The 14,746-nt window shown below is 42.8% G+C and overlaps 1 protein-coding gene across 1 annotated transcript in view; it reads right to left on the minus strand.

The window, feature by feature from the left end:
* The window catches only part of SYNGR3 (synaptogyrin 3), a 76,123-nt gene extending 61,703 nt beyond the window's left edge, over positions 1 to 14,420 (minus strand). Inside the window, exon 1 of the mRNA XM_075318310.1 lies at positions 14,109 to 14,420. Within this exon, the coding sequence (XP_075174425.1) occupies positions 14,109 to 14,207 (99 nt within the window). The 5' untranslated portion in view covers positions 14,208 to 14,420. The remainder of the gene's footprint in view (positions 1 to 14,108) is intronic.
* Positions 14,421 to 14,746: the final 326 nt, after the last annotated feature.

A 14,746-nucleotide genomic window follows, 5' to 3' on the forward strand; every position in this document is an offset into this window, starting at 1 on the left:
TAGAGGGAGCACACTGTATACTGGTTATACTACCACTAGAGGGAGCACACTATATACTGGTTATACTACCGCTAGAGGGAGCACACTGTATACTGGTTATACTACCGCTAGAGGGAGCACACTATATACTGGTTATACTACCACTAGGGGGGCACACTGTATAATGGTTATACTACCACTAGGGGGAGCACACTGTATACTGGTTATACTACCACTAGGGGGAGCACACTGTATACTGGTTATACTACCACTAGAGGGAGCACACTGCATACTGGTTATACTACCGCTAGAGGGAGCACACTGTATACTGGTTATACTACCACTAGGGGGAGCACACTATATACTGGTTATACTACCGCTAGAGGGAGCACACTGTATACTGGTTATACTACCGCTAGGGGGAGCACACTATATACTGGTTATACTATCTCTAGAGGGAGCACACTGTATACTGGTTATACTATCTCTAGAGGGAGCACACTATATACTGGTTATACTACCGCTAGAGGGAGCACACTGTATACTGGTTATACTACCGCTAGGGGGAGCACACTATATACTGGTTATACTATCTCTAGAGGGAGCACACTGTATACTGGTTATACTATCTCTAGAGGGAGCACACTATATACTGGTTATACTACCGCTAGGGGGAGCACACTGTATACTGGTTATACTACCTCTAGAGGGAGCACACTGTATACTGGTTATACTATCTCTAGAGGGAGCACACTGCATACTGGTTATACTATCTCTAGAGGGAGCACACTGTATACTGGTTATACGGCCACTATAGGGGGAGCACACTGCATACTGGTTAAACTACCACTAGGGGGGCACAATGTATACTGGTTATACTACCTCTAAAGGGCGCACACTATATACTGGTTATACTACTACTAGGGGGAGCACACTGGTTATACTACCACTAGGGAAGCACACTGCATACTTGTTATACTACCACTAGAGGGAGCACACTGTATACTGGTTATACTACCTCTAGAGGGAGCACACTATATACTGGTTATTATACCTCTAGAGGGAGCACACTGTATACTGGTTATTATACCTCTAGAGGGAGCACACTGTATACTGGTTATTATACCACTAGCTGGGGCACAATGCATACTGGTTATACTACCACTAGAGGGAGCACACTGTATACTGGTTATACTATCTCTAGAGGGAGCACACTGTATACTGGTTATACTATCTCTAGAGGGAGCACACTGTATACTGGTTATACTATCTCTAGAGGGAGCACACTGTATACTGGTTATACTATCTCTAGAGGGAGCACACTGTATACTGGTTATACTATCTCTAGAGGGAGCACACTATATACTGGTTATACTACCGCTAGAGGGAGCACACTATATACTGGTTATACTACCGCTAGAGGGAGCACACTGTATATTGGTTATACTATCTCTAGAGGGAGCACACTGTATACTGGTTATACTATCTCTAGAGGGAGCACACTGTATACTGGTTATACTATCTCTAGAGGGAGCACACTGCATACTGGTTATACTACCACTAGGGGGGGCACACTGTATACTGGTTATACTATCTCTAGAGGGAGCACACTGCATACTGGTTATACTACCTCTAGAGGGAGCACACTGTATACTGGTTATACTATCTCTAGAGGGAGCACACTGCATACTGGTTATACTATCTCTAGAGGGAGCACACTGTATACTGGTTATACGGCCACTATAGGGGGAGCACACTGCATACTGGTTAAACTACCACTAGGGGGGGCACAATGTATACTGGTTATACTACCTCTAAAGGGCGCACACTATATACTGGTTATACTACTACTAGGGGGAGCACACTGGTTATACTACCACTAGGGAAGCACACTGCATACTTGTTATACTACCACTAGGGGGAGCACACTGTATACTGATTATACTACCTCTAGAGGGAGCACACTATATACTGGTTATACTACTACTAGGGGGAGCACACTGGTTATACTACCACTAGGGAAGCACACTGCATACTTGTTATACTACCACTAGAGGGAGCACACTGTATACTGGTTATACTACCTCTAGAGGGAGCACACTATATACTGGTTATTATACCTCTAGAGGGAGCACACTGTATACTGGTTATTATACCTCTAGAGGGAGCACACTGTATACTGGTTATTATACCACTAGCTGGGGCACAATGCATACTGGTTATACTACCACTAGAGGGAGCACACTGTATACTGGTTATACTATCTCTAGAGGGAGCACACTGTATACTGGTTATACTATCTCTAGAGGGAGCACACTGTATACTGGTTATACTATCTCTAGAGGGAGCACACTGTATACTGGTTATACTATCTCTAGAGGGAGCACACTGTATACTGGTTATACTAGCTCTAGAGGGAGCACACTGTATACTGGTTATACTACCACTAGGGGGGCACACTGTATACTGGTTATACTACCACTAGGGGGAGCACACTGTATACTGGTTATACTACCACTAGAGGGAGCACACTATATACTGGTTATACTACCGCTAGAGGGAGCACACTGTATACTGGTTATACTACCGCTAGAGGGAGCACACTATATACTGGTTATACTACCACTAGGGGGGCACACTGTATAATGGTTATACTACCACTAGGGGGAGCACACTGTATACTGGTTATACTACCACTAGGGGGAGCACACTCTATACTGGTTATACTACCACTAGAGGGAGCACACTATATACTGGTTATACTACCGCTAGAGGGAGCACACTGTATACTGGTTATACTACCGCTAGGGGGAGCACACTATATACTGGTTATACTATCTCTAGAGGGAGCACACTGTATACTGGTTATACTATCTCTAGAGGGAGCACACTATATACTGGTTATACTACCGCTAGAGGGAGCACACTGTATACTGGTTATACTACCGCTAGGGGGAGCACACTGTATACTGGTTATACTATCTCTAGAGGGAGCACACTGTATACTGGTTATACTATCTCTAGAGGGAGCACACTGTATACTGGTTATACTACCTCTAGAGGGAGCACACTGTATACTGGTTATACTACCTCTAGAGGGAGCACACTGTATACTGGTTATACTACCGCTAGGGGGAGCACACTGTATACTGGTTATACTATCTCTAGAGGGAGCACACTGTATACTGGTTATACTATCTCTAGAGGGAGCACACTGTATACTGGTTATACTACCTCTAGAGGGAGCACACTGTATACTGGTTATACTATCTCTAGAGGGAGCACACTGCATACTGGTTATACTATCTCTAGAGGGAGCACACTGTATACTGGTTATACGGCCACTATAGGGGGATCACACTGCATACTGGTTAAACTACCACTAGGGGGGGCACAATGTATAATGGTTATACTACCTCTAAAGGGCGCACACTATATACTGGTTATACTACTACTAGGGGGAGCACACTGGTTATACTACCACTAGGGAAGCACACTGCATACTTGTTATACTACCACTAGGGGGAGCACACTGTATACTGATTATACTACCTCTAGAGGGAGCACACTATATACTGGTTATACTACTACTAGGGGGAGCACACTGGTTATACTACCACTAGGGAAGCACACTGCATACTTGTTATACTACCACTAGAGGGAGCACACTGTATACTGGTTATACTACCTCTAGAGGGAGCACACTATATACTGGTTATTATACCTCTAGAGGGAGCACACTGTATACTGGTTATTATACCTCTAGAGGGAGCACACTGTATACTGGTTATTATACCACTAGCTGGGGCACAATGCATACTGGTTATACTACCACTAGAGGGAGCACACTGTATACTGGTTATACTATCTCTAGAGGGAGCACACTGTATACTGGTTATACTATCTCTAGAGGGAGCACACTGTATACTGGTTATACTATCTCTAGAGGGAGCACACTGTATACTGGTTATACTATCTCTAGAGGGAGCACACTGTATACTGGTTATACTAGCTCTAGAGGGAGCACACTGTATACTGGTTATACTACCACTAGGGGGGCACACTGTATACTGGTTATACTACCACTAGGGGGAGCACACTGTATACTGGTTATACTACCACTAGAGGGAGCACACTATATACTGGTTATACTACCGCTAGAGGGAGCACACTGTATACTGGTTATACTACCGCTAGAGGGAGCACACTATATACTGGTTATACTACCACTAGGGGGGCACACTGTATAATGGTTATACTACCACTAGGGGGAGCACACTGTATACTGGTTATACTACCACTAGGGGGAGCACACTCTATACTGGTTATACTACCACTAGAGGGAGCACACTATATACTGGTTATACTACCGCTAGAGGGAGCACACTGTATACTGGTTATACTACCGCTAGGGGGAGCACACTATATACTGGTTATACTATCTCTAGAGGGAGCACACTGTATACTGGTTATACTATCTCTAGAGGGAGCACACTATATACTGGTTATACTACCGCTAGAGGGAGCACACTGTATACTGGTTATACTACCGCTAGGGGGAGCACACTGTATACTGGTTATACTATCTCTAGAGGGAGCACACTGTATACTGGTTATACTATCTCTAGAGGGAGCACACTGTATACTGGTTATACTACCTCTAGAGGGAGCACACTGTATACTGGTTATACTACCTCTAGAGGGAGCACACTGTATACTGGTTATACTACCGCTAGGGGGAGCACACTGTATACTGGTTATACTATCTCTAGAGGGAGCACACTGTATACTGGTTATACTATCTCTAGAGGGAGCACACTGTATACTGGTTATACTACCTCTAGAGGGAGCACACTGTATACTGGTTATACTATCTCTAGAGGGAGCACACTGCATACTGGTTATACTATCTCTAGAGGGAGCACACTGTATACTGGTTATACGGCCACTATAGGGGGATCACACTGCATACTGGTTAAACTACCACTAGGGGGGGCACAATGTATAATGGTTATACTACCTCTAAAGGGCGCACACTATATACTGGTTATACTACTACTAGGGGGAGCACACTGGTTATACTACCACTAGGGAAGCACACTGCATACTTGTTATACTACCACTAGGGGGAGCACACTGTATACTGATTATACTACCTCTAGAGGGAGCACACTATATACTGGTTATACTACTACTAGGGGGAGCACACTGGTTATACTACCACTAGGGAAGCACACTGCATACTTGTTATACTACCACTAGAGGGAGCACACTGTATACTGGTTATACTACCTCTAGAGGGAGCACACTATATACTGGTTATTATACCTCTAGAGGGAGCACACTGTATACTGGTTATTATACCTCTAGAGGGAGCACACTGTATACTGGTTATTATACCACTAGCTGGGGCACAATGCATACTGGTTATACTACCACTAGAGGGAGCACACTGTATACTGGTTATACTATCTCTAGAGGGAGCACACTGTATACTGGTTATACTATCTCTAGAGGGAGCACACTGTATACTGGTTATACTATCTCTAGAGGGAGCACACTGTATACTGGTTATACTATCTCTAGAGGGAGCACACTGTATACTGGTTATACTAGCTCTAGAGGGAGCACACTGTATACTGGTTATACTACCACTAGGGGGGCACACTGTATACTGGTTATACTACCACTAGGGGGAGCACACTGTATACTGGTTATACTACCACTAGAGGGAGCACACTATATACTGGTTATACTACCGCTAGAGGGAGCACACTGTATACTGGTTATACTACCGCTAGAGGGAGCACACTATATACTGGTTATACTACCACTAGGGGGGCACACTGTATAATGGTTATACTACCACTAGGGGGAGCACACTGTATACTGGTTATACTACCACTAGGGGGAGCACACTCTATACTGGTTATACTACCACTAGAGGGAGCACACTATATACTGGTTATACTACCGCTAGAGGGAGCACACTGTATACTGGTTATACTACCGCTAGGGGGAGCACACTATATACTGGTTATACTATCTCTAGAGGGAGCACACTGTATACTGGTTATACTATCTCTAGAGGGAGCACACTATATACTGGTTATACTACCGCTAGAGGGAGCACACTGTATACTGGTTATACTACCGCTAGGGGGAGCACACTGTATACTGGTTATACTATCTCTAGAGGGAGCACACTGTATACTGGTTATACTATCTCTAGAGGGAGCACACTGTATACTGGTTATACTACCTCTAGAGGGAGCACACTGTATACTGGTTATACTACCTCTAGAGGGAGCACACTGTATACTGGTTATACTACCGCTAGGGGGAGCACACTGTATACTGGTTATACTATCTCTAGAGGGAGCACACTGTATACTGGTTATACTATCTCTAGAGGGAGCACACTGTATACTGGTTATACTACCTCTAGAGGGAGCACACTGTATACTGGTTATACTATCTCTAGAGGGAGCACACTGCATACTGGTTATACTATCTCTAGAGGGAGCACACTGTATACTGGTTATACGGCCACTATAGGGGGATCACACTGCATACTGGTTAAACTACCACTAGGGGGGGCACAATGTATAATGGTTATACTACCTCTAAAGGGCGCACACTATATACTGGTTATACTACTACTAGGGGGAGCACACTGGTTATACTACCACTAGGGAAGCACACTGCATACTTGTTATACTACCACTAGGGGGAGCACACTGTATACTGATTATACTACCTCTAGAGGGAGCACACTATATACTGGTTATACTACTACTAGGGGGAGCACACTGGTTATACTACCACTAGGGAAGCACACTGCATACTTGTTATACTACCACTAGAGGGAGCACACTGTATACTGGTTATACTACCTCTAGAGGGAGCACACTATATACTGGTTATTATACCTCTAGAGGGAGCACACTGTATACTGGTTATTATACCTCTAGAGGGAGCACACTGTATACTGGTTATTATACCACTAGCTGGGGCACAATGCATACTGGTTATACTACCACTAGAGGGAGCACACTGTATACTGGTTATACTATCTCTAGAGGGAGCACACTGTATACTGGTTATACTATCTCTAGAGGGAGCACACTGTATACTGGTTATACTATCTCTAGAGGGAGCACACTGTATACTGGTTATACTATCTCTAGAGGGAGCACACTGTATACTGGTTATACTATCTCTAGAGGGAGCACACTATATACTGGTTATACTACCGCTAGAGGGAGCACACTATATACTGGTTATACTACCGCTAGAGGGAGCACACTGTATATTGGTTATACTATCTCTAGAGGGAGCACACTGTATACTGGTTATACTATCTCTAGAGGGAGCACACTGTATACTGGTTATACTATCTCTAGAGGGAGCACACTGTATACTGGTTATACTATCTCTAGAGGGAGCACACTGTATACTGGTTATACTATCTCTAGAGGGAGCACACTATATATTGGTTATACTATCTCTAGAGGGAGCACACTGTATACTGGTTATACTACCACTAGAGGGAGCACACTGTATACTGGTTATACTATCTCTAGAGGGAGCACACTGTATACTGGTTATACTATCTCTAGAGGGAGCATACTGTATACTGGTTATACTATCTCTAGAGGGAGCACACTGTATACTGGTTATACTATCTCTAGAGGGAGCACACTGTATACTGGTTATACTATCTCTAGAGGGAGCACACTATATACTGGTTATACTACCGCTAGAGGGAGCACACTGTATACTGGTTATACTATCTCTAGAGGGAGCACACTATATACTGGTTATACTACCGCTAGAGGGAGCACACTATATACTGGTTATACTACCGCTAGAGGGAGCACACTGTATATTGGTTATACTATCTCTAGAGGGAGCACACTGTATACTGGTTATACTATCTCTAGAGGGAGCACACTGTATACTGGTTATACTATCTCTAGAGGGAGCACACTGTATACTGGTTATACTATCTCTAGAGGGAGCACACTATATACTGGTTATACTACCGCTAGAGGGAGCACACTATATACTGGTTATACTACCGCTAGAGGGAGCACACTGTATATTGGTTATACTATCTCTAGAGGGAGCACACTGTATACTGGTTATACTATCTCTAGAGGGAGCACACTGTATACTGGTTATACTATCTCTAGAGGGAGCACACTGTATACTGGTTATACTATCTCTAGAGGGAGCACACTGTATACTGGTTATACTATCTCTAGAGGGAGCACACTATATACTGGTTATACTATCTCTAGAGGGAGCACACTGTATACTGGTTATACTACCACTAGAGGGAGCACACTGTATACTGGTTATACTATCTCTAGAGGGAGCACACTGTATACTGGTTATACTATCTCTAGAGGGAGCATACTGTATACTGGTTATACTATCTCTAGAGGGAGCACACTGTATACTGGTTATACTATCTCTAGAGGGAGCACACTGTATACTGGTTATACTATCTCTAGAGGGAGCACACTGTATACTGGTTATACTATCTCTAGAGGGAGCACACTATATACTGGTTATACTATCTCTAGAGGGAGCACACTGTATACTGGTTATACTATCTCTAGAGGGAGCACACTGTATACTGGTTATACTATCTCTAGAGGGAGCACACTGTATACTGGTTATACTATCTCTAGAGGGAGCACACTGTATACTGGTTATACTATCTCTAGAGGGAGCACACTATATACTGGTTATACTACCACTAGAGGGAGCACACTGTATACTGGTTATACTATCTCTAGAGGGAGCACACTATATACTGGTTATACTACCACTAGAGGGAGCACACTGTATACTGGTTATACTATCTCTAGAGGGAGCACACTGTATACTGGTTATACTATCTCTAGAGGGAGCACACTGTATACTGGTTATACTATCTCTAGAGGGAGCACACTGTATACTGGTTATACTATCTCTAGAGGGAGCACACTGCATACTGGTTATACTATCTCTAGAGGGAGCACACTGTATACTGGTTATACTATCTCTAGAGGGAGCCACTGCATACTGGTTATACTATCTCTAGAGGGAGCACACTATATACTGGTTATACTATCTCTAGAGGGAGCACACTGTATACTGGTTATACTATCTCTAGAGGGAGCACACTATATACTGGTTATACTATCTCTAGAGGGAGCACACTATATACTGGTTATACTATCTCTAGAGGGAGCACACTGCATACTGGTTATACTATCTCTAGAGGGAGCACACTGCATACTGGTTATACTATCTCTAGAGGGAGCACACTGTATACTGGTTATACTATCTCTAGAGGGAGCACACTGTATTCTGGTTATACTATCTCTAGAGGGAGCACACTGTATACTGGTTATACTATCTCTAGAGGGAGCACACTGTATACTGGTTATACTATCTCTAGAGGGAGCACACTGTATACTGGTTATACGGCCACTATAGGGAGCACACTGCATACTGGTTATACTACCACTAGGGGGGGCACAATGTATTCTGGTTATACTACCTCTAAAGGGCGCACACTATATACTGGTTATACTACTACTAGGGGGAGCACACTGCATACTGGTTATACTACCACTAGGGGGAGCACACTGCATACTTGTTATACTACCACTAGGGGGAGCACACTGTATACTGGTTATACTACCTCTAGAGGGAGCACACTATATACTGGTTATTATACCTCTAGAGGGAGCACACTGCATACTGGTTATACTACCACTAGGGGGAGCACACTGCATACTGGTTATACTGCCACTAGGAGGAGCACACTGCATACTTGTTATTCTACCACTAGGGGGAGCACACTGCATACTGGATATACTGCCACTAGGGGGAGCACACTGCATACTTGTTATACTACCACTAGGGGGAGCACACTGTATACTGGTTATACTACCTCTAGAGGGAGCACACTATATACTGGTTATTATACCTCTAGAGGGAGCACACTGCATACTGGTTATACTACCACTAGGGGGAGCACACTGCATACTGGTTATACTGCCACTAGGAGGAGCACACTGCATACTTGTTATACTACCACTAGGGGGAGCACACTGCATACTGGATATACTGCCACTAGGGGGAGCACACTGCATACTTGTTATACTACCACTAGGGGGAGCACACTGCATACTGGATATACTGCCACTAGGGGGAGCACACTGCATACTTGTTATACTACCACTAGGGGGAGCACACTGTATACTGGTTATACTACCACTAGAGGGAGCACACTGTATACTGGTTATTATACCTCTAGAGGGAGCACACTGCATACTGGTTATTATACCAATAGCTGGGGCACAATGCATACTGGTTATACTACCACTAGGGGGAGCACATGGCATACTGGTTATACAGTAAGCTCCCCCTAGTGGTGGCTGCAAACAGCTTTTTATCATTAAACTGTGCAGAGAATTTGGAACTTGAAATTGAATTTTCCTTGCATCTTCATCAATTCCCCCCCTATTGATCCTACTGTCTGTCTCACCGTACTGTCCACTCCTTGGGGCATACTCTTGATCCCATGACATGTTGTTTCCATACTGTTGATTCCATGACATGTATCCACAATTTACAAATCAATCAATGCGCTAATTAATAGTGGTAGGAAATGAAGGCGGTTAGGTAATAATCTATTCCTGGATCTACAGTAAATTACTGTGAAATCGAAAGGAAAGAAATAACCTTCGGGGGGGGAGGGGCAGCTTGTAATATAGGCTTATTACGTGTTCCTGCCATGGGCAGACGGGTGATCCGGAATCTGGATCTGGCACCGTGTATTGGAACATGCCACAGTGGATGGTAATTACTACCTAGAAGACACTGGATTACGCTCACTAGACGCCCGATGCTCCGAGTCTGTACACAGCCCCAGCTCCTCCACCTATACACCGATACAAAGGACACAAAGGGGGGAATAAAAATGTCTGCTGACCCCTATCATATAATCAGGCCACTAGACGGTATAACATAAGCATGTCCTTAATGCAGACTGGTATGGCGGACGTCCGCTCTTACCATAGCATGCTATAACAAAAGCATGGCCCTAGTATAGAACAAAGGCAGAGTCTTATTAAAAATGGTTTATTATGGGATACCGGACAAAATGCTATAACATAAGCACTCCCTGAGAACATAACGGTATAGCATAACTGTGTCCCTAGGATAGCATGGCATAACATAAGCATATCCTTATTACAAGACGGTATAGCAATAGAGCGGAAGTACGCCTCCAGACATAGACTGCTAGAGAAAGCATGACCCTACAAGAGAATGGTATAACATGAGCATGTATTGCATTAGTCTTATGGCCTTAGCATGTAATGGTATGATAGAAACACTTTCTTAGTATATAATGGTATAATATAAGCATCTTCTGAAAATATAATGGTATAATATAGGCATTTGAGTATATAATGGTATAATATAAGTGTGTCCTTAGTATATAATGGTATACTATAAGCATGTCCTTAGTATATAATGGTATAATATAAGCATGTCCTTAGTATATAATGGTATAATATAGGCATTTGAGTATATAATGGTATAATACAAGCATGTCCTTAGTGTATAATGGTATAATATAGGCATTTGAGTATATAATGGTATAATATAAATGTGTCCTTAGTATATAATGGTATAATATAAGCATGTCCTTAGTATATAATGGTATAATATAGTCATTTGAGTATATCATGGTATAATATGTGTGTCCTTAGTATATAATGGTATAATATAGTCATTTGAGTATATAATGGTATAATATAAGTGTGTCCTTATTATATAATGGTATAATATAAGCATGTCCTTAGTATACAATGGTATAACATAGGCATTTGTGTATATAATGGTATAATACAAGCATATCCTTAGTGTATAATGGTATAATATAGGCATTTGAGTATATAATGGTATAATATAAGCATGTTTTTAGTAAGTAATGGTATAATATAGGTATCTTAGTATATAATGGTATAATATAAGCATGTCCTTAGTATATTATGGTATAATATAGGCATCTTCTTAGTGTATAATGCTATTATATAAGCATGTCCCTAGTGTATAATGGTATAATATAAGCATCTGAGTATATAATGGTTTAATATAAGCATGTCCTTAGCTTATAAAGATATAATATAGGCTTCTTAGTATATAACGGTATAATATAAACATGTCTTAGTATATAATGGTATAATATAAGCATATGAGTATATAATAGTAAAATATAAGCATGTCCTTTGTTTATAAAGGTATAATATAGGCATCTTAATATATAATGGTATAATATAAGCATGCCCTTAATTTATAATGCTATAATATAAGCATATGAGTATATAATAGTATAATATAGGTATGTCCTTAGTATGTAATGGTATAATATAGGCATTTGAGTATGTAAAGGTATAACCTAAGCATCTTCTGAAAATATAATGGTATAATAGAAGCATCTTCTTAGTGTATAATGGTATAATATAAGCATTTGTGTATATAATGGTATGATATAAGCATGTCCTTAGTGTATAGTGGTATAATATAAGCCTGGCTATTACAGTATAGCACCAGGTGCCCCCATTATTCAGCCCCCGGCTCTCCATCAGCCGTGTTTGCTCGGTGGAGGGGATGGCCGCCTTTGATCATACATTTACATTCACAGCACAGGTGAACAGTGAGGCCCCTGCCCTCATAATCACAGGGTGAATGGGGGGACTCCCAGCAGCCTCATCACTGCAGTGCCCCCGTTATCCCCTGTATAAGGCCTGTGTATGGGGCTGGGGTCAGCACAGTCATGTCGCTGTTTTGCTGGCAGACAGGAGTGTCTATTGTCTGTGCTCATAATAAGTGGCCATCACAATGGCTCTCCCCAGCCCAGCATCCCCAGTGTCTCCCAAATTGTGCTGGAAACGATTGATGGCATACACTCGGGGTACAGATCAGATGTTCAGGGTACAGATCATATGCTCGGGGTACAAATTAGATACTCAGGGTAAGATTAGATGCTCAGGGTACAGATTAGATGCTCAGGTACAGATCAGATGCTCAGGTACAGATCAGATGCTCGGGGTAAAGATCAGATACTCAGGGTACAGATTAGATGCTCAGGGTACAGATTAGATGCTCAGGTACAGATCAGATGTTCAGGGTACAGATCAGATGCTCGGGGTACAGATCAGATGCTCGGGGTAAAGATTAGAAGATGCTCGTTGTACAGATTAGATGCTCTGGGTACAGATTAGATGCTCAGATACAGATCAGATGCTCGTTGTACAGATTAGATGCTCAGGTACAGATTAGATGCTCAAGGTACAGATTAGATGTTCAAGGTACAGATTAGATGTTCAAGTACAGATTAGATGCTCAGGGTACAGATTAGATGCTCAGGTACAGATCAGATGCTCAGGGTACAGATTAGATGCTCAGGTACAGATCAGATGCTCAGGGTACAGATTAGATGCTCAGGTACAGATCAGATGCTCGGGTTAAAGATCAGATGCTCAGGGTACAGATCAGATGCTCGGGGTAAAGATTAGAAGATGCTCCTTGTACAGATTAGATGCTCTGGGTACAGATTAGATGCTCATTGTACAGGTTAGATGCTCAGGTACAGATTAGATGCTTAAGGTACAGATTAGATGTTCAAGTACAGCTTAGATGCTCAGGGTACAGATTAGATGCTCAGGGTACACGATCAGATGCTCAGGTACAGATCAGATGCTCAGGGTACAAATTAGAGGCATAGATGCAGATTAGATGCTCAGGGTACAGATCATATGTTCAGGTACAGATTACATGCTCAGGTACAGATCAGATGCTCAGGGTACAGATCGGATGCTCAGGGTACAGATTAGATGTTCAGGGTACAGATCAGGTACAGATTAGATGTTCAGGGTACAGATCGGATGCTCAGGGTACAGATTAGATGTTCAGGGTACAGATCAGGTACAGATTAGATGTTCAGGGTACAGATCAGATGCTCAGGGTACGGATTAGGTGCTCAGGGTACAGATCAGATACTGTCTGCTGCACATTATGGGCTCCATGCATTGACAATGGGGGTCCTCACTTACCCAGGATGCTATCCTCAGGATGGTCTGTGGCTGTTTCAGGAATTCTATAGGGTCAAATCCTGCTCCTGCTCTGCCAGCTCCAAACGAAGCCCCTTCCATGTCTGCAGTGTCAGTGCTCAGCACCTTCCTCTCCTTGTCCTATAGCCCCTGCCCTTGGTAGCCTCCCTCCGCTGTCTGGCTGTCTGTCAGTCCTTCCTTCACCCTCCCCTCCTCTCTCCCTGTTGCAGACCCTTCCTCTTCTTTGCACCCAGTGCCTATGTCCTCGCAGTCTGTGTCTGTGGTGCTGTGTGTGCATGGCACCTCCTCCCTCCTTCCATACAGTATATTTATTTCTCCTCCTCCCCTTCTCATCATCATCATCATCATCTTCTTCCTTATCATTCTCCACACAGTTCCTCTTTATTTTCCTTATCTCGCCCCTTCACACCATCCTCCTCCCTCCTCCTTTACCGAATCCCTTGCAAATGCCACCACCTTCCTCCTGGCATTAATGGGTTAAGGAATCATCAAGGTGCAGGAGTCACAATATTTACCTTTAATTCCATGAATGTTCTATTGTATCCAATTACAAAGCACATTTGTTACGTAACATTCCGATGGGGAAAAAAAAAGTAAAAAAAAATGGCCAATTCATCGAT

The sequence above is a fragment of the Anomaloglossus baeobatrachus genome, chromosome 7 (assembly GCF_048569485.1).
Source record: "Anomaloglossus baeobatrachus isolate aAnoBae1 chromosome 7, aAnoBae1.hap1, whole genome shotgun sequence".
Taxonomy (NCBI): Eukaryota; Metazoa; Chordata; class Amphibia; order Anura; family Aromobatidae; genus Anomaloglossus; species Anomaloglossus baeobatrachus.